Source organism: Macaca nemestrina, chromosome 5, assembly GCF_043159975.1.
Source record: "Macaca nemestrina isolate mMacNem1 chromosome 5, mMacNem.hap1, whole genome shotgun sequence".
In the NCBI taxonomy this organism is placed as follows: domain Eukaryota; kingdom Metazoa; phylum Chordata; class Mammalia; order Primates; family Cercopithecidae; genus Macaca; species Macaca nemestrina.
In genome coordinates this window covers 158627672-158647457 of record NC_092129.1, presented here as the reverse complement: position 1 = coordinate 158647457, position 19786 = coordinate 158627672, and the positions used below count along the sequence as shown (strand labels likewise).

The 19786-nt window shown below is 38.6% G+C and overlaps 2 protein-coding genes across 15 annotated transcripts in view; one reads left to right on the top strand and one right to left on the bottom strand.

Moving 5' to 3' along the window:
* LOC105482555 (cytidine monophosphate-N-acetylneuraminic acid hydroxylase) overlaps positions 1–5639 on the bottom strand; it is a 353903-nt gene extending 348264 nt beyond the window's left edge. For all 3 annotated transcript variants that reach the window (XM_071097510.1, XM_011742717.3, XM_011742720.3), the window contains exon 1: positions 5426–5639. The gene's annotated coding sequence lies outside the window, so the exon portion shown is untranslated. The remainder of the gene's footprint in view (positions 1–5425) is intronic.
* LOC105482551 (capping protein regulator and myosin 1 linker 1) overlaps positions 1–19786 on the top strand; it is a 341908-nt gene that overhangs the window by 168105 nt on the left and 154017 nt on the right. For all 12 annotated transcript variants that reach the window (XM_011742711.3, XM_071097501.1, XM_071097499.1 and 9 more), the window contains 3 exons: positions 3274–3371; positions 3715–3785; positions 4014–4087. In XM_011742711.3, the coding sequence (XP_011741013.2) occupies positions 3274–3371; positions 3715–3785; positions 4014–4087 (243 nt within the window). The remainder of the gene's footprint in view (positions 1–3273; positions 3372–3714; positions 3786–4013; positions 4088–19786) is intronic.

The following is a 19786-nucleotide window of genomic DNA, read 5'->3' as shown; positions in this document are numbered from 1 at the left end:
TTCCTTTGCATTTGCAATTTTGCTAATTCTTTGTCGCAAAAGGCCTAACTTTCAGCCTGTCTCGGCTTTCCATGCGCCTTTCTCACTAAGCTTAATTGTTTCTAGCTTTTGATTTAAAGTGAAGAGATGTGCGACTCTTCCTTTCACTTGAACACTTAGAGGCCATTGCAGGGTTATTAATTGGCCTAAATTTCAATATTGTTGTGTCTCAAGTAATAGGGGGGCTTGGTGAAAGGGAGAGAAAGAGGAATGGTTGTCAGTGGAGCAGTGAGATCACACACACTTTTAAGTAGCTAAGTTTGCTGTCTTATATGGGTGTGATTCATGGTCCCCCAAAACAGTTACAATTGTAACATCAAGGATCACTGGTCACATCACCAAAACGGATATAATAATAATGAAAAAGTTGGAGATATTGTGAGAATTACCAGAATGTGGCACAGAGACAGGAAGTGAGCACATGCTGTTGGAAAAATGGCGCTGACAGATTCGCTTAATGCAAGGTTGCCACAAAACTTCAATTGGCAAAAAATGCAATACCCGTGAGGCACTCACAATACCTGTGAGTATAATACAATAAAATGAGGTATGTCGGAACCTGATTATGCCATAGTCATAAAACTTACAAAGAAGTAGGAGGAGTATTTTCCATGCTGACAGAATGTTTGTACTTAAATGATTTGATACGTATTTGAGGTTTTCTCCAGGAGTAGAACCCAACCAGGCAACCTCTCAGGCCCTAGCATCTTTTATCTGGAATCCATCCATTCAATCAGAAAATGTAAATAACTGGGAACATTTTCTTCCAGTCTCTACAAGGTGATTGAAATTCGTAAGAATGACTGAGAGCATTGTATGTAGCAGAGTGCCTTGAAATCATTAAAGATGAAACTATATTCAGTATGAGTTAATATATTTATTTCACCACCTCTCACCCACGTCCTGTCATGGTTTTGGGTGACTGACACGCTGACACCCTTCCTCACAGCTCATGGCCCCTTTACCTCTACCCCACTTCCACTTGCTTTTGTGGCCACATGACCTCGTCATCTCCTGGAACAGCTTATTCCATGGTGAAAAAGCAGTTTAGCCCTCCGCGTCTGACTACAGCCTTTCACTTCCTCTCCCTTGGAAGTACCAGTATTTGGACTTTTTAAAGGCCTCCAGACTGGGGATGGCTTGGCTTTCTCTTCTTCTGCCACCCCCGTCCTGCCTTCCTGTCTGTTCTTAACTGCTCAGCCCACAACATCCATGACTTCATCTAGGCCTTATCAATATCCTCTGCTCCTTCTTTCCCCACTGTTTTTCTGACACACGCACCTGGAAATCCTGTATCCTGCAGCAAGCCAGCTGCGCACCTCTCCATATACATTTGGGCTGCTGAGGGCTGCAGGAGAAAATCCCACAGCTATTTAGCCCTGAACCACCAAGAATCCATGACCTTCACTCTCAGCTGGACTCTTAACAGTCCTGGAAAGTTCTGTTTTATTTCTCAAGCTATGTTTTCTATTTCTCAATTTTGTAGAAAATTGAGAGCAACTACCTACACAGGCAGATATTTGTTCACAGTGCCCATCTAATCATCATGTACTCCTCTGTTTATAATCTGCCATGGCTCCTCATTGCCCTGAGAATAAAATCTAAATCCTTTTATTTGACCTGCGAGGCTCACCATGGCCTGGGATTTTGCTTAGCTCCCCAGATTGTTCTGTTTACTCCTCTCCTTATTACACATCATTTGCCAACTATTTTGAACTAGATTGAGTTTCTGGTAAGCATGGGCTTTCTCATCTTTGGGGGTGTGCTGTTCCTTTATCTGAAACACTTTCCTGGCCCGTAGCTCACTCCTCCTCTTGCCATGCTTCACCTGATTGTCTCTTTTTGCCCTCTTATGGGTCTTAGCAGAGAGATATCTTATACCAAAGAGCATTTCCAACTCCCTACGTCCCACCCCTTCTCCTCGCCAGGGAATAAGCTAAGTGCCCCTTCTTTGCCCGCCCTTCCACCCTGAACTTTCCTTGTGTTAGTTCTCTTCCACTAGTGCCTGGTTATTCGTCTGTTTCTCACAGTAGACTGCTAGCTTTGCAAGGGCAGGGGTAGCATCTGTGTTTAATCATGGTTTATGCCCAGTACTTGGTTTTGGGTCTTGGCACTCTGTAGATCTTTCATAAAAAATTTTTGAGTGAATTAATGAATTTATAAACTATTCATTAAGCGATTACTCTGTGATAACTAACGATGGTATCAGTTAACATACATTGACATTACCACACACCAGGGATTCTTTTTTTTTTTTTTTTTTGAGAGAGAGTCTCCCTCTGTCACCTAGGCTGGAGTGCAGTGGTGCAATCTAACTGCAGCCTCTACCTCCCATGCTCAAGCAGTCCTCCCACCTCAGCCTCCTGAGCGGCTGGGACACAGGCACATGCTACCACACCTGGCTAATTGTTGTAGTTTTTGTATAGATGGTGTTTCGCCATGTTGCCCAGGCTGGCCTTGAATTCCTGGGCTCAAGTAATCACCTGCCTTGGCCCTCCAAAGTGCGGGGATTACAGGCTCAGCCCTGGGGGTGTTATTCTAATAACTTTATAGGTACTATTATTATTTTTTTCTCACAATAACTCTATGGGATAGCATCTCAGAAACTGACAAATTCAGAAATGTGTCAGTTCCTGAATAAGGAAACTTTGGCATGGTTGGCTGTACTTTTAACCACTACTCTGACTTGTCTCTGCATGTGTGGGCAAGAACTTTGTTAGGTTCTGAAGAGGAAGATGGGGGGTTGGGAGGAGCTGCACATGTTCTCTGCCCCAGAAGAATCATGGCCCAGGGGAAGAGATAGCAAAGGGAACAACTATTCTAGTATGACTTGATCAGTTTCTTGATGGACATCTGTGCAAGGCACTATAGAAAGACAGAAGAGATTTTTACTTTAACTAATTGAAAATTAGTAATTTCTGTTTGGTATACATGTAATCTAGTAATTCATTAAGTGGAACACACTTTTCAAACTATTCTAACAAAATCTAACATTATAAAACTATAACATGGAGACTATATTGCTAAATACCTTTCATCTACAAAGGAAAGTTATAGGGATTTATTGTTATGTTTTCTAGATTTCCAGCTCTCTAGTGCTCAAAAAATAAAATTATATTTACTGAAATTGAAGTGACACTCATCTTTGTTTAAAGAAAAGGAATGTGACAAAATTTATTTCTATGTGCAGTTGAAAAATGTGGTTTGTGAAATGTGTTGTTGTTGATCTTACAGGAGAATCATGAAAAAAGTCTCCATGGAGCCGCCTGAGCGCCTGGCTAGTCTCCAGGCTCTGTGGGACAGCCAGACCGTGGCTGAGCAGGGCCCCTGTGGTGAGCATGCATTTTCAAACTGAAATGTGAATAGCTGGATGGATATCCCCCTGCCAGGAAGTTAAGTCTATTCCTAGTGTGCTACTGTAAAGGTGCAATTAGTTTGAAGGTGTAATTAGCAGCGCACAGACTTTAGATTGGTGGACAAAAGTCCTATATTTAAGCTGTATTGCATCCTGCTATGTACTTACTATAGAACAGGGAGGAGAATCTTTGCTGTTTTCCCCCCTAAAAAGGAAAAGGATAATCAGTATTGTCAACATTGGCCATATTTAAGCTTTAAAATTTTAATTTAAAAATCATTTTGCCAAAGACCTGTCAGTGTTTTTGTTGTATGTTTCAGGTGGATTTTCTCAGATGTATGCCTGTGTTTGTGACTGGCTTGGATTTTCTTACAGGGAAGAAGTACAATGGGTAAGAATGTCTGTGTACGTGTGCGTGAGCACACACACTCCTGGAAAATATGGTAATATTTGACTGGCTTATTTTTCTTTTTTTCCCTTCATTTATTTTTCACTTAAAATCTTCATTTCTCAGATTACATAAAAACCTGACATTGTCATTGTCTAATTCTCACTGTCTCTCTTGCTTCCCTGGTCATCTGCATGGACTGATTACATGGCTGAATTATATTTCAAATAGGATGTGGATACAATTTATCTTACCCAAGACACCAGGGAATTGAATTTACAAGATTTTAGTCATCTTGACCACAGGTAAGCTCGCTCCCTCTCTCCCTCCCTCCCTTCCTTCCCTCCCTCCCTCCCTCCCTCCCTTCCTTCCTCCCTTCCTTCCTTCTGTCCTTCCTTCCCTCCTTCCCTTTTCCTTTCCTTTCCTTTTTTCTTTCTCCTTTCCTTTCCTTTCCTTTCCTTTCCTTTCCTTTCCTTTCCTTTCCTTTCCTTTCCTTTCCTTTCCTTTCCTTTCCTTTCCTTTCCTTTCCTTTCCTTTCCTTTCCTTTCCTTTCCTTTCCTTTCCTTTCCTTTCCTTTCTCCTTTCCTTTCTCCTTTCCTTTCTCCTTTCCTTTCTCCTTTCCTTTCTCCTTTCCTTTCTCCTTTCCTTTCTCCTTTCCTTTCTCCTTTCCTTTCTCCTTTCCTTTCTCCTTTACTTTCTCCTTTACTTTCTCCTTTCCTGCAGTTCTCTGTTGGCACTTAGGGCTGTACATTATCTCCAAAGAATTGTTTTATAAGAGGAATCAGGACAATCTAAGAATCTCTAGATTTTTGCCTTTCAAGTTATAGTTTCAAATATGTTTATCACTGTGGATTACTTGTGGAGGTGCATGTGTGTATCCAAAATCCAGAGTTCATAGTTAGAAAATGTGCTGAATTTTACCATAAAAACAGTATAATTCTTAGGTTCATATATCGGCCTACAAAAGTCTGTCTATTCTACCCTGTCTATAAAATGTAGTATTATTTTACCTAATTGCCATTTAGAACATCTTTTCAAGGAGGAACTTCCATACTGAAATTCTAAGATATGACTTTTAGTTCAGAGTTTCTTTATGAATTGGGCATTGGTAGGGTGTATGTGTGTATGTTGGTGAAAATCAGTTTGCCAGTATCTGCCATGTGATAGTGATAATAAAGTCATGAAACCTGTTACAAGTTATTTGAGAAACTTTGAGGTTTAAGATCTTGACTTGAATATATTTAGGGGTATGGCTTATGAGATTCAGGCCTCAGAGAAAAGCTTCATTTGCTCCCCATGTCTCTTAAGAGCAGACCTGGCAAATTTATTTTGCTCTCTGACAGTCGAGCCTGGCCCTGTTCCAGAATGTCTGGGAGTTTATCTTGCCTATCCCAATCTCTTCAGCCCTGGATATGCTGCTACCTATTGTAGGTAGGCAGAGGTCAGCCCCCTGCTTAATAAACTCCAACCCAATACATCTTTTCCCTCCGATTGGAATTGAGAGAGAAATCTGGGATTCTAGCTATATCACTTGTGCCACCTGGACAACTGGAGTGTCACAGAGGATTGTTGTTGCCCATATTTCGTCTCAGCACCAGCATCTTGCCCCCCAAAATACCGTTTTGAATTATTTTTCCACCTACCTGGCAGGAAATCCAGAATTGCAGTGTGGTCCCTGAAGAGCTCTAGCCAGCTGAATCGGGCAGGGAAAAAGTATACTAGCTGGAAATACCTTGTCTTCACACAGCCTGGGTCTATGGAAGATGGTGAAGCAGGCTCAGCTGTGTCTGTAGTTGTGGCTGATGTGCCTCAAGCCTCCATTTCTCAGGCAATGTTTTGTTTTTTGTTTTTTTTCCTGCTTAGAGCAGTTCTCCTTCTTCCTATAAGTGAGGCAACTTTATACTTTCAAATTTAGGCAAGATGTTTCCTGTGTAGCTCATAAAAAAGTGAACTGAGAAAGAAAAAGGGAAAATATTTTTCTTCGTAAGTATTTTCCAATAAAACAAGAAAATTGCATGTAGAATAAGATAGAACTTCACAGTCATCCAGTGTTTGGTCTCAGCATTTTTGGTCCCTTTACAAATCTTAAAAATGATTGATCTTTGCTTTTTGTGGGTCAAAACATTGGTATTTGCAATATTATAAATTAAAACTAAAATTTGAAATATTTATTAATTTAAAAAAATGACACTAATAAACCAAACCATTACGTACTAACATAGTACCATAGCACCATGGTACCATTTTTATGAAAAAGTAAATATATTTTCCAAAACAAAAATAAATCAGCAAGAAGAGTGGCATTGGTTTATCTTTTTGTAGATCGTTTTAATGTTTGACTTAATAGAAGACAACTGGATGCTCATATCTACTTCAGCATTCACAAAATTGTGGCACGTTGTTTTGACTGAAGTATAAAAAGAAAATCCAGCCTTAAAGATGTGTAGTTAGAAAAGGAAGTATTTTCAATAGCCTTGTCACATAGTTGTGGCTATTCTTCCTTGGTACTTCACCACAACTCAGTAAGTGGTGGTTTCTTAAAGATAAGTTGCAATGTAGAATCAGAACCGTATCAATGAACTTTTTAAAATTTTTTTACATTAAAGTCTGTTTGGTCTATCTTATCCTTCCACTGGGTCTTATCCATACATAATTTTGTAGCATTGTACATTGGTAACTTAGAAAATATTGGTTCATCGAGTTATACATAGTTTTCAAGTATCTTCCTCTTGTACAATAGCAAAAGAAAAAAGAAAGACATTTGATAACTATCATCACTGATCTTATAAAACTTTTTAAAAATACTTCAGAGCTGTCGAGCTCATAGTAGCAGATAAAAGTTTTCCAAAATTTAAATTTTTGCTTGAAAGATACAATTTTACTATTGGGGAAAAACAAAACAAAACAAAACAAAAAAACCATAGTATCAGGTGAAGTGATATCTTTAAGTGACCAGATTACTTCTTACATTTTAGAGGGAATGTCTACCAAATCCCAAATCTAAATGACTGTATGTTGTCATTTTTTTGGGATGGCCCACTGAAAAAAAGGAGCTAGTTCTGCTTAAAATGCAACTATCACACAAACACTTTACATTGAGACAGTGATCACTTTGATATATAGAGGAACATCTCATTTTGAACGTACTTCTCATTTTGTTACACAGGATATTAAAACGTTTGTACTTAAGAGCTAAAATTTAATAAAATGAGTAATGTTTACTGCTTCACTGAGGACATTCTAAAATGAAATCGACGTTTGTTTAAAAAACTAGGAGCTTGTGCCAGTGAAGACGCCCGCCTGGGCTTGTGCTCAGGTGCTAGCAGTTTTCCTCACCATTGCTTTTGTACCTTCCACGCAAAGGTCAACACAGTGAAAGGATAGGTTTGTTTTAGTGTTGTTATGAAAACAGTTTTGAACCTGTGAACCTCCTGAATGAATCTCAGGGTCCCCAAGGGTCCATCCTTGGAGAACATCTGGCCCATGGGAGTGAAGACACTATAGGGCAGCTGGAGTGTTTTGTTTTGTTTTTTTTTTTGACTTACTTTATTATGCCATAATGGTTTTTATACCATTGGTAGGTATGTATAGGGTCAGTGCTAAACTTTTCAACTAATCCATGTTTAATTCGGTCTCATCCAGCAACTAACCCACCGTGTTTAATTAATCTGTAGGCAAAGGGAAACTATATTTAAATAAGCCACTAAATACAGTTACCTGAAATATGTAGCATGAGAAATTTGTCAAACCTTTTAGAAAAATTATTTACTAATTCTTTAGTTGGAGAATTTTCATTTCATCAGTAAAGACTGCATTAGTGGGGTAGACCCAAATAATCTACTTTTCTTGCCTAATTAAGGGGCTAGAAGGACATTTGTCGTTATTGAGACTCTAGTGGAGGATTTGGAAAACTTTTTTTTTTTTTTTTGTCAAGGACCAGATAGTAAATATTTTAGACTTTATGAGCCAGACAGTTGCTGTTGCAATTATACAGTTCCACTGTGGTAGCTTAAAAACAGACCTAGACAATATATGAATGAGTATTTCTATGTTCCAATAAAACTGTATTTGCACAAATAGGTGTCATGGGCTGTAGTTTGCTGATACCTGCTCTAGATCAGCCGCCTCTAATGTGAAATGTATGTATCTAGAGAAAAATCCAAGATGGGCTACAAAAAAGTAGTGGAACTTTGTATTTATTATTGACTCATTTTAACATTTCTCCTTGTTTTATAATATGTGTGTAAATATTACTATTGTAGTCTTTGGAATGCAATAACTAAATATTAAAAAACAAGATGGTACTCAAATTTTTTTTTTACTGTTTTTTTTTTATTATTATTATTATTTTTTTTTTTTAATTATTATTATTATACTTTAAGTTGTAGGGTACATGTGCATAACGTGCAGGTTTGTTACATATGTATACTTGTGCCTTGTTGGTGTGCTGCACCCATCAACTCGTCATTTACATCAGGTATAACTCCCAATGCAATCCCTCCCCCCTCCCCCCTCCCCCCTCCCCCCTCCCCATGATAGGCCCCGGTGTGTGATGTTCCCCTTCCTGAGTCCGAGTGATCTCATTGTTCAGTTCCCACCTATGAGTGAGAACATGCGGTGTTTGGTTTTCTGTTCTTGTGATAGTTTGCTAAGAATGATGGTTTCCAGCTGCATCCATGTCCCTACAAAGGACACAAACTCATCCTTTTTGATGGCTGCATAGTATTCCACGGTGTATATGTGCCACATTTTCTTAATCCAATCTGTCACTGATGGACATTTGGGTTGATTCCAAGTCTTTGCTATTGTGAATAGTGCCGCAATAAACATACGTGTGCATGTGTCTTTATAGCAGCATAATTTATAATCCTTTGGGTATATACCCAGTAATGGGATGGCTGGGTCATATGGTACCTCTAGTTCTAGATCCTTGAGGAATCGCCATACTGTTTTCCATAATGGTTGAACTAGTTTACAATCCCACCAACAGTGTAAAAGTGTTCCTATTTCTCCACATCCTCTCCAGCACCTGTTGTTTCCTGACTTTTTAATGATCGCCATTCTAACTGGTGTGAGATGGTATCTCATTGTGGTTTTGATTTGCATTTCTCTGATGGCCAGTGATGATGAGCATTTTTTCATGTGTCTGTTGGCTGTATGAATGTCTTCTTTTGAGAAATGTCTGTTCATATCCTTTGCCCACTTTTTGATGGGGTTGTTTGTTTTTTTCTTGTAAATTTGTTTGAGTTCTTTGTAGGTTCTGGATATTAGCCCTTTGTCAGATGAGTAGATTGCAAAAATTTTCTCCCATTCTGTAGGTTGCCTGTTCACTCTGTTTTTACTGTTTTTTTTTTACTAGTTTTACTATTAAAATTAGAGCCAGGTTATATATAAAGAGACTGCTCTCAGTCCTTTTAGATGGGCTTTGATAGTATTTCGCTAATTGAATTACATTTTATTAGCTGAATATTTCGATGTAGTAGAAACTTGAACATGCTAATTCATGAAGACATCAGTCTGCACTTAAATGGCACAGTTGTAGGATTCATTGTGGCATAAGTTGATGTGATGTGTGTGGGTTATTCTCTTAACCTCTACTGGTATTTTTCTCATTGAGGTGTGAGATACAGAGAAGAGGAATTAGAAAATGTGGAGGTGTCAGAGAAGACATTAAATGGGCTATGTGTTGAGCTGGAGTTTGTTAGCAAAAATGGGGAGACATTCTCATATGTATACATTAATTTTCCCTCTATGACAATTAGTTCCTATGTTCCCTTTTTGAGCATATTTGAACATATGTCCCCTATTTGAACATAATTCAGATACAAGCACGCAACCGTGTTTGCCACTTGTATTTATTAAAATTAGATTCTGCATGCATTTGTATGTCAAGATCTGTGAACTTCATATTACAGCTAGAGTTCCTTGTAGAAAGCTATACTTGTTTCATAGAGTCAATAAAAAAACTCTTCTGACTGGCCATCATCCAAAGCTTTATTTTTTATTTTTTATTTTTTTTATTTTTTGAGGCGGAGTCTCACTCTGTCACCCAGGCTGGAGTGCAATGGCCGGATCTCAGCTCACTGCAAGCTCCGCCTGCCGGGTTTACGCCATTCTCCTGCCTCAGCCTCCCGAGTAGCTGGGACTACAGGCGCCTGCCACCTCGCCCGGCTAGGTTTTTTTTGTATTTTTTAGTAAAGACGGGGTTTCACCGTGTTAACCAGGATGGTCTCGATCTCCTGATCTCGTGATCCGCCCGTCTCGGCCTCCCAAAGTGCTGGGATTACAGGCTTGAGCCACCACGCCCGGCTAGCTTTATTTTTTCATTCCACTTTTTCTTGCCATTATATTTAGTCTTCCTACTTAGAAACATCCATTTGTAACAGTCCTTAAAACTATCAGTGCTTCTGGAATGGAAATTCACTGAGGGCTAGGCTGTGTCTGTCTTGCTCATGCTCTGTGATGTGATACTCTACAGTCAAGCCATTGTCCGAGAATAAAGGATTTTTAAGGGACAGTGAGTGATCTGCTCTGGTGGAGCACATCAGAATCCTGCGAGGTAGGATTATTTCTAGAAAGCCTGTCAGATTACTCAAATATTGTTTACTACCCTGCTCAGGTCGGCAGTTATAGCTTTAATGACATTCTTAACCCCATTTTGCTTGAAGCCATGGCTAAATTCTATCTGGATTCTTATACAGTTCCATTTGTTTCTTTTAGTTTACTCATCCAGGTCATTATTTTCTTCTGCCTAGAGGTTTGTAACTACCATTTTCCCAGGACCAGTTCAGATTCAAAGCCGGGGATTTGAGTCATGGGAGAGGCACTGATGTTAATGTCACAGGTCTGAGAGGATGAAACATGGTTTTGGCACCTTGCTCATCTGAAGCACAGAGATGGAGGAAGCAACATTCTGTCTGTGTGGGACCCCATCACCACACGTGAGACATGGTTTTAGAAGGTCCAGGTGTGGTGACAGGGCAGTGCCTTGGTCATTGTTCTGTCACCAAGAGCCCCTACTACTGTCCTCACCCCTCTGATTTGCCTAGAATCTGCTCTTCTTCAGACATAGGCCCAGTGTTAGGACACTGTGCCACTTATATCATGTGATCTATAACCACAGGAACCGAAGGATGGAGAGGCAGGTGCATCGTGCTGTCCTGGGGCTGCTTTATCAGTCATCCAGCTTGCTGTTCTCTTTTCAATGTGGACTTGGCTTCCTGTTTCTATATATCTTGCTACTTCACTAAAACCAATTAGATCTATCTAGGTGCTTCATGGTAATTTGTAAGCAATTTGAATGTTGTGATAATGTTTTCTTATTTATTTACTATGGTTCTATCAGAACTGAATCTAGGACCAGTCCCTCTGTTGTTGCTGAATAAGCATTCAGGAATAAGGATGACAGTGATCATGCTAGATCTAGCCAGTTAATCTCTGGAGAACCATAATTAGGAAGTACTTGGAAAAATGCCCACTCCAGTTGTTATTTATAAAATGTCCAGTTGGCATCTTATTTAAGTATATTCTTTGCGTTTGTTCTGTTTTAGGTTATCAGTAGGCCAAAAAAAGCATAGATTGAAAATTTGTTGTAAATTTCTCATGGGATTTCTCAAAGGTCTGTGAGCTGACATGTTAAAAAATTTAATTACCCTGTAATTTGGAGTGGTAGGGAATTATGAAGGTAGAGGTACTGGTGCCAAGAAGAAGAAAATATATAGCTATAACTACATTGATTTCTCTTGTTCCTGAAAGATGTTAAAGAGGAGCTAATCTCATGAATTCTTTGAAGACTCCATGACATGCATCATTGAGCTTCAACTTGGCTCACAAGAGTCCAGGCAGCAGATTCATGCTTTTTTGTGTTGTCATATTTCTTACTGATCAAGGTGACATTCTTGAGTGTGATACTATCAGGAAAGAGTTCTGAGTGTGGATTATGTTTGGCAAGGTTGTCCTGAGGACACTGCTGTCATTCTTTTCCTAATCAAAGATCCATTTTTTTTTTTTTTAATTCCTTGTCTTATTTATAAAAGCATTGCTGTTTGGAGAGTGGAATCAGGTGTGAACACCATTGGCTTCTGTTTCCAGTCCTGAATTTCTTGAAATAGTTCTGTAGGCCAATAGTCCTCAACCTGGGTGAGATGAACTCTAAGGAGCGAATAAGATGATGATATGTTGGGGATGTGACGCTAATAGTAGAACTTGATTTTTGTCTAATTTTTCTTATTCATTTTATTTATGCATGTGTGTATGTTTTATACTGAGCTTAATGTATTAGTGCTGCAGTACATGTGTATGATTTATAGATTAACACATTTTTTAGAGGGGGGAATATTCAAAATTCTTTGCTGTTGGGGATGAATGATAAAAAAATGTAGAGACCACTCATTTAGACCTCTAGGAATGTCCTCATCTGGGAACTGTTTTAGGTATTTACATCCTTCCCAGAGTTGATGAGTGGTTCCACTAATGATTTAATAATATACAGGACATATAAGTTAGGATAGCAGGAAGGAATAGCTCATTTGTGACATTCTTAACTTTTTAAAACTCTCCAACTCCCATTTCCAAAATAGATGGAATGGAGGAAAGTCTAAATTATTCCCAGAAAGGCTATCAAATGAATATGTCAAATGAATATGCTCTGAGTTTTACCAGCCTTTCCACGAGAGTGCATAATCTATTGTGTGCATGCATGGAGCATGAAGAGTGTCAAGGCTGTGCATTCTTGCATTAAAACACCTCCTTTGAGCCTTTAAATGTTTATAAGATTTATTAGAGGGAAATCTTCACTCCTGTGGTAGGTGGATATACTAAGAATAATCATGATGTTGTTCATTGAATTACTGCTCTATTTGTGCTTTTCTCACGTTGCAGGTTGTGGGACTTGCTAGATGTCCTTAACATCCGTCAGTTATTTTTGTTCTTTAACACTTTCCTGGTATATTTAACACTGTGTTTACACAGTGTTTTTAAAATTTCAGAGAGATGGCAGGCAGGGGAAAGGGAGTAAGGAGGGAAATTTGTACTGATAATAATAACTAGGAAAATTAAATTCTTATAAAGTCATACAGATCAAAAAGATGGGATCAAACTAGGTAATCTAGGTTTAATGGGTTATCTAGAATGTAGAGTAGCAAAGAATTTGGCAAGAGATCTAGACTCTCAATCCCTTGCCAACTTCTTTGTTTTTGCATTTTAACTTTTTATTATAAATTAGCCCCCACATATTAGCAGTTTATTTTTGATGTTCAGAAAAAAAGGGGATGGTACAATTGAAACTTCAGAATACATCTTAATACTCTGCTAAAAATACAAAAAATTAGTCAGGCGTGGTGGCACACGCCTGTAATCCCAGCTACTTGGGAGGCTGAGGCAGGAGAATTGCTTGAATTGGGAGGCAGAGGTTGCGGTGAGCCGAGATCCACCACTACGCTCCAGCCTGGGTGACAGAGCGAGACTCCGTCTCAAAAACAAAACAAAACAAAACTTTAAAATCAGAAACCAAATGATTGGTTAATTGTGATGGAAGGGGTTTTCGATCCTTTGATCTGAAAACCTGTGGATATACCATCCTGGTTTTCTCTGTAGAGTATGAAGACTTTTTTGATGGTATGGAAGGCAAGTTAGTCATGAGTGAGATGACAGCACAGTGGTTAAGACACGGGATCATGAGTCACACTAGCTGCTTTTGAATCCTGGCTCTGCCTCAGCTAGCCTTGTAACTGTGCATACATCAAACTTCCCTGTGCCTTTGGAGTGTTCATCTGAAAATGGGGTTAATAAATAATTATACCTCTCTTCTGGGGTAATTATGAAGACTATATGGATAAATATATTTAAAGCACTTTGTATTAGTACATATTCAAATAAATGCTTGCTATTTTCATATCTTTTAAAGGTCTTCCTTTTAAAAAAATGAACAGTTATCTAAAGTGACAAGTTTTCTTAATTGAAAAAAAGTGAAGTTAGTGAATCCCTATGTTACAGAAAATTTTGGATTTCCTGAGACTAGTTCATGGTTTTTTTTCTGTGATACTCTTTATCAATTTTATGATGGCTTTTTCTTCTGGAAAGGTATAAGAGAAAAACTTGATTCTTTTGAGTTTTAAGGGGAGGTTTCTATTATTCTGAAGTGTCAACTGACACGAGAAATAGGGATCCCAACTTTTTCTTTTTTCTTTTTTTTTTTTTAAAGACAGGGTCTTGTATCACCCAGCCTTGACCTCCTGGGCTCAGTTGATCCTCCCACTTCATCCTTAGTAGCTTGAGACTACAGGCATGCACCACTATGCTTGGCTAATTTTTATATTTTTAATTTTTTACATTTGATTTATGATTTATTTGTAAAGACGGGGTTTCGCGATGTTGCCCAGGCTGGTCTTGAACTCCTGGGCAAAAGCTATCCACTTGCCTCAGCTTCCCAAGGTGCTGGGATTACAGGTGTGAGTCACCACACCTGACCTGGATCCCAACATTTTTTACACTCCCCAACAAGTCATTAGACTAATAACAAAACCAAAAAAACTCTATGTATAATAAATTTACAACAGGAAAAAGTTAGTGAGTATTAACTGTCTCATCTCTCTTCAGTGTCATGTAAGAAATGACTGTGCGACGTGGCTCTAAAAGATGTTAATACTGGATCCTTCTCCTCAGGGTTTGTAGTCTTAAGATGTTTTTGCTACCATTTTAAGGAAATGATAGAAGTAATGTTTGGAAATGTACAGGAGAATGCTGTGTTGCCATGTTGACAGGACTCATGAGAGGGTTCCCTCAACTGTTATCACTTCTTTTAAGGCTGACTTTACTTTTCAGATCAAAGGTTCCATCATAATTAGGAGTTTCTTAGGATGTCAAAGCAAAACACAGTGGGGAATGTAAAATAAATATGATGAACTGGTGATGGTAAAAAGTTGTTACCACTTCCAACTAAGAGAAATCAGTTAATATGACAATGGCTGATGTTTGGAAACCTTTCCTCTTAAGTCAATTAATTGCATCAGCACTTACTGAAAACACGAGGAAGGATCGGTCCTGCCATAAACTCCACCAGGGAAAATCAGGTAGTCCTTTGCAGTGAGTTGGTATCAGCACAGCAGTAGGGAGGCCCATGCAAATGTCAGATTAAATATTTATTCATGATCTGTTTATGTGCTCACTTATTACTGTGTCCTAAGAAAGCCATCCAGGAAGATGAACTCTCAGAAATGAGATTAGTTACCTACTGTCTTGTGTATTTTGTATTTTCTATTAAAATGAGACCTCATCAGAGTCTTGATTATTACTGGCTCCATAATTTTTTTATTGTATGCAAACTTGTTTGTCCCATGCAGGCCTGAGTCTCCCTGATCCTTGGTCTTCATGTTTGTTCTGGCTGTCATGGTGACTTGATGCCCAGAGAGTAGTGAATTCTAGGGGTCCTGAATGTCTCTCTAGACTAGACCTTGCCTCTTACATAAAGCGTTTGCTGAAGTACTTCCTGGGCACTTGGTCTTACACTGTAAGCTCCTCATTCTGAGCATGTTGCGGCCAGGCTGAGAGGTATTAAGTATCTAAGAAATTGAGGTTTTACATGTTGGTATGTGTAGCTATAATGTATTAACTTTTGTTTCTATTTTGTATTCTAATGTATGAACATTCCATAATTTATCCATTCTGCTGAATGTTTGTCAGACATTTTGGTTAGTGTATTGTCTGTTATCTGTAATGCTGCTAAGGCCATCCTTGTACTTGTCTCCTTAGAGAAAAGTATGCAGATATATACCAAGATGGAAATCTTTGTAAATTTAACTACTATGTCCACCATTTAACGCAAGAAATAGGCTACTACCTCTCCTTAAAAGACTTACATATATCAATTTTCAATCATGGTTCCCTCCTTCTCCACCTGCCCTGCCCAGTTATAATAATGGTTCCGGTAATCTTTGTGTTCCTTTATAGTTTTATCACAAAAGTATACCTATTTTGATTGGCATTACATTACTTGCATCTATAAATCAATTTGGAAAAAATTACTATTTTGCCTTGGTCCTTGTTCTAGCCTCTGAACCCACACCCACCTTCTGCCTTAGACTCCTGCTATATCTCTGATACATCATGTCTGCATTGTGGAGACTGTTACCTTGCCTCTGATAACTCCCACTGATGTTGCAGAAATTAACTTTCTGAAACATTTCTGTTCAAAAGTTTTCTGTGACTGCCTTGCATGCATGCAGTCAAGCCTCCTAACTGTAGCTTTCAAGCCTCATTTCTAGGTGCTAAGTGTTCTGGTTATCTATTGCTATGTAACAAAGCCCCTCAAACTTAATGGCCACAGCAAGAACAGTCAGGAGTCACAATGAAGCGTTCCTCATTCACGTGTTTGGTGCTCGATGCTGGCTGTCTGCTGCAAGGCAGCGCTGTGTTCCATGGGTGAGCTTGCCATGAGAGGGAGCTGGATAGAGCTGTATTATTACCTCTTCTAATCTAGCCTTGACAATCCTGTAGTTTGAAGGACATCCGTATTGTTCTTAGTTTCTGGTAATTATGAACATAGCTCTTAAAAATAAATAATTGTCTACATTTTTATGTGAACATAAATTTTGATTTTCCTTGGGTAATTTCCTAGAAATGGGATTGCTGCATCAGATGTCAAATATCTGTTAAACCTAAATAAGATGCTGTCAAACTGTTTTCTCCATTGAGTGTATCATTTTGCATCCTCATCGGCCACATTTGAGAGTTCCAGTTGCTCTGGGTCCTTATTAGCAACTGGTATTGTCAGGTTTTTTAAAAACTTTTTTTCCTCCTTTTTAAACCGTGCATCACTTTTTGGTTTTTCCTTAATGCATTTTTCTAATGGCTAAAAACTGTGAGCATCCATTCATGTGCTTATTTGCTGTATATATATCTTATTTAGTGAAGTGTCTGTTTAGATCTTCTGCCCGTTTAAAAAAACTGAGGTGATTGTTTTTTATTTTTGATAGTTCTTTATGCATTTTGGATGCAATTCTTTTTTCAGAAATGGGATTTGTAAATAGTTTCTGTCAGCATGTGGCTTATCTTTTTCTTCTTTTAACATCCTTTTTCGAGCAGAAGTTTTTAATGTTGAATAAAGTCCAGTTTATCAATTTTTTTTATTTTCATATTGTGCTTTTCGGAGCTCTAAAAACTCTTAGACTAAGCCATACCTGACTTTGTTGCCCATTTCTTCTGCTTAGAATATGTGTCTCATCCCACTCTGAGGGCTCAGTAACATCCTCTTTCTCAACTTGGTTGTCTTGATTAGCACCCCTTTTATTTGCACACATAGTATTTTGTATTCCCCCTACCTCACTAGGGCTTGTTTCACTGTATTATGGCTGCTTTTTCCTTCCTGAGTCTCCTGCTAGGCTCTGCCAGGCCATCAGTCTTACAGGGCAGGGACCATTTTCTGTGTTCATTTCTGCATCAGGCCCAGTGATTCATGCACGATGGCTGGCATTTGTTGAACATAAGAATGGATGGAATTGCTGGATATGCTCAGGTTCCCATGCCATTGTATATGCTATTCCTAATTTCTTAAAATACTCTGTCTCCCTGGCTGGTTGGTTTCCTTCTGATCTTTGAAGCTGGTGAACCATTCCCCATTTACTTCAGGCTGAATTACTTGCTGTCCTACTGTGCTCTTAGGGCTTTTTGTTTGTTTGTTTGTTTTTTAACATTTTCCCTATTCAGCACATCTCCTATTGTATTACAGATAGTTGAGTAGGAGTTTTTCTTTACCACTGGAGTGTGATAGAGGAATAAGAGCTATGCTTCTTTTTCATCTCTTAGCTCTCAGAGCCTAATAACCCTGCCTAGTACTAAGGACTAAATAAATATCTACTGAATATAATATGTGATTGTCTCCTTCTAGTTGTTTTTTAGCATAAAAAGCCTAGGCATTAACACAATTTAGAGAAACATGGTAGGCAAACCATGCCAATATACTTAGTCTCCATCCTCCTCATGAATAATTTTTTCTAGAGCAAAATTTTGTTTATATCATCCATAGATGATTTAATTTTGTAAAATAGATTATGCATATGAATCATAGAGCAATTTTAAAACATAATAATTTTGTTAGAAGAAATTAATATCACCTTTAATGCTAACACGGTATCCTTATGACGTTTGGTTGTATTTCTTTCTTAAGAAAAGTCTATATTTGTTAGCATTTGTATCTTTTTTATATGTAGATTTTATTAATCCCAATTCTTGATTATATCACACAAATGTACACTTTAGAATGCTGTATACCTTAAAAATTTAATATTGAACAATAAGCATTTTTAGTGTTAAGTACTGTCGTATGTAGAGATGATGCTGTTTTACCCACTGCCTTCATGATTCTGTGAAATGATGTGCCCTTCAATTCCTGAAAATGACTTCATCTATGACAAAAGCCAGTTATACTTCAAATCAGATCATGTGACAGAACAGACTACACAAAAAAGTGGTTCCCAAGTGTGGTCACTCCTGGACATTAAATCCACAAAAAAGATGTGATGAGACTGCTTTGCCGTAGTTCTGAATGTTGAAATATACATGAGAACTCTCAGCGTGGGCTTTGGGGACTCTGTAATAAGGTGGAATCACCGTTAGAGAAGCTACAACCTGTAATTAGGCAACAGGGAGAGATACAGGGCCTTGTTCTGAGCCCAGAGAGCATGGCAGTGGAGGGGCACGAGGCGAGTGAAGACCGTAAAATAACTATTGAAAGTGTTGTTCTCCTTTTTAATCTAAAACTTAAAAAAAAAAATTTAAACTTAGGCAAAGTTAGTAAAGAGGCTTGTCAGTAGAAAACCTGGCATGTGGAAACACATGACTGAGCCTACCTATTTCTCTGGATTTTTTTTTTTTTCTACTACCTGTGGGCACTCATCTCATCTTTTTAAAGCATGTCGATTGAAACTGCAGACATGTGGTGCTTCAGAGCCAGGGTTCTGACTGCAATTCTGTCCCTTTGGCCTAGTTTCACTTTATTTTCTGAGCATCTGTTCCTTCATCTGTAAGATGTAAACAACAGTAACTCCTGGGGTTGTTTTGAGATTTAAACGAACTGGCCTATGTAGAGTGCCAAGCACAGTGCCGACACCCAGAGCAATGAGATAATATTGATTCTCAGACCTCTTTCCACCTTCTGCCTTTCTTTTCTATTTCAGTAAAAATTTGAGTATCTGCTACTTGTCCTGCACTGAGTATAAAACTGCTATTACCTCACTAAAGCTAAAAAACTGAAGTAGACAAAGTCTTGGTTTTCAAAGAACTTAATAATTGGGGGTGGTAAGGATGCTTAAAGCAACAAAATATAATATAAGATAGAATAAATAAATGCTAAAAAGGGAGGTGGGGTTTGACCAGGGGAGGACTTAAGGAGGTGAGGATGTGTGATAGTAGTGGCATTTAAGGACACACAAATTTTCATAACAGAGCAGTAAAAGATTATTCTGAATGTGAAATTGCACATCATATTAGATGAGTAATGAGTTGTCAGCTTTTTGTCTTGAGCATGGGATGAGTTGTGGGAGCTTAGGCTGCAAAATTGGAATGGAGGCAGAACTGACATGCAGATAGCTTCACTCTGTGGTCGAAGAGCTGATATGAAGCCTAAGACAAAAATGCACCTGGGCTATCTTATGGATGTAATCACTAGTAGGAACTAAAAAAAAGACCAAATGGTTGCAAAATGCTTGCTAAGCATTGGGCATCCATCCAGTGCCACTTACTGTCAGGGTAGGCAGTATCTTGCTTGCAATATGAACTCCTCTGACTAGAGAATACTATATGAGATAATTGATGGTTAAAGAATTTATGAAGGAGGCCAGGCACTGTGGCTTACACCTGTAATCCCAGCACTTTGGGTGAGGGCCAAAGTGGGTGGATTGCTTTGAGCCCAAGAGTTTGAGACTAGCCTGAGGAACATGGGGAAACCCCATCTGTACAAAAATTAGCCAGGCGTGGGGGCATGTGCCTGTAGTCCCAGCTACTTGAGAGGC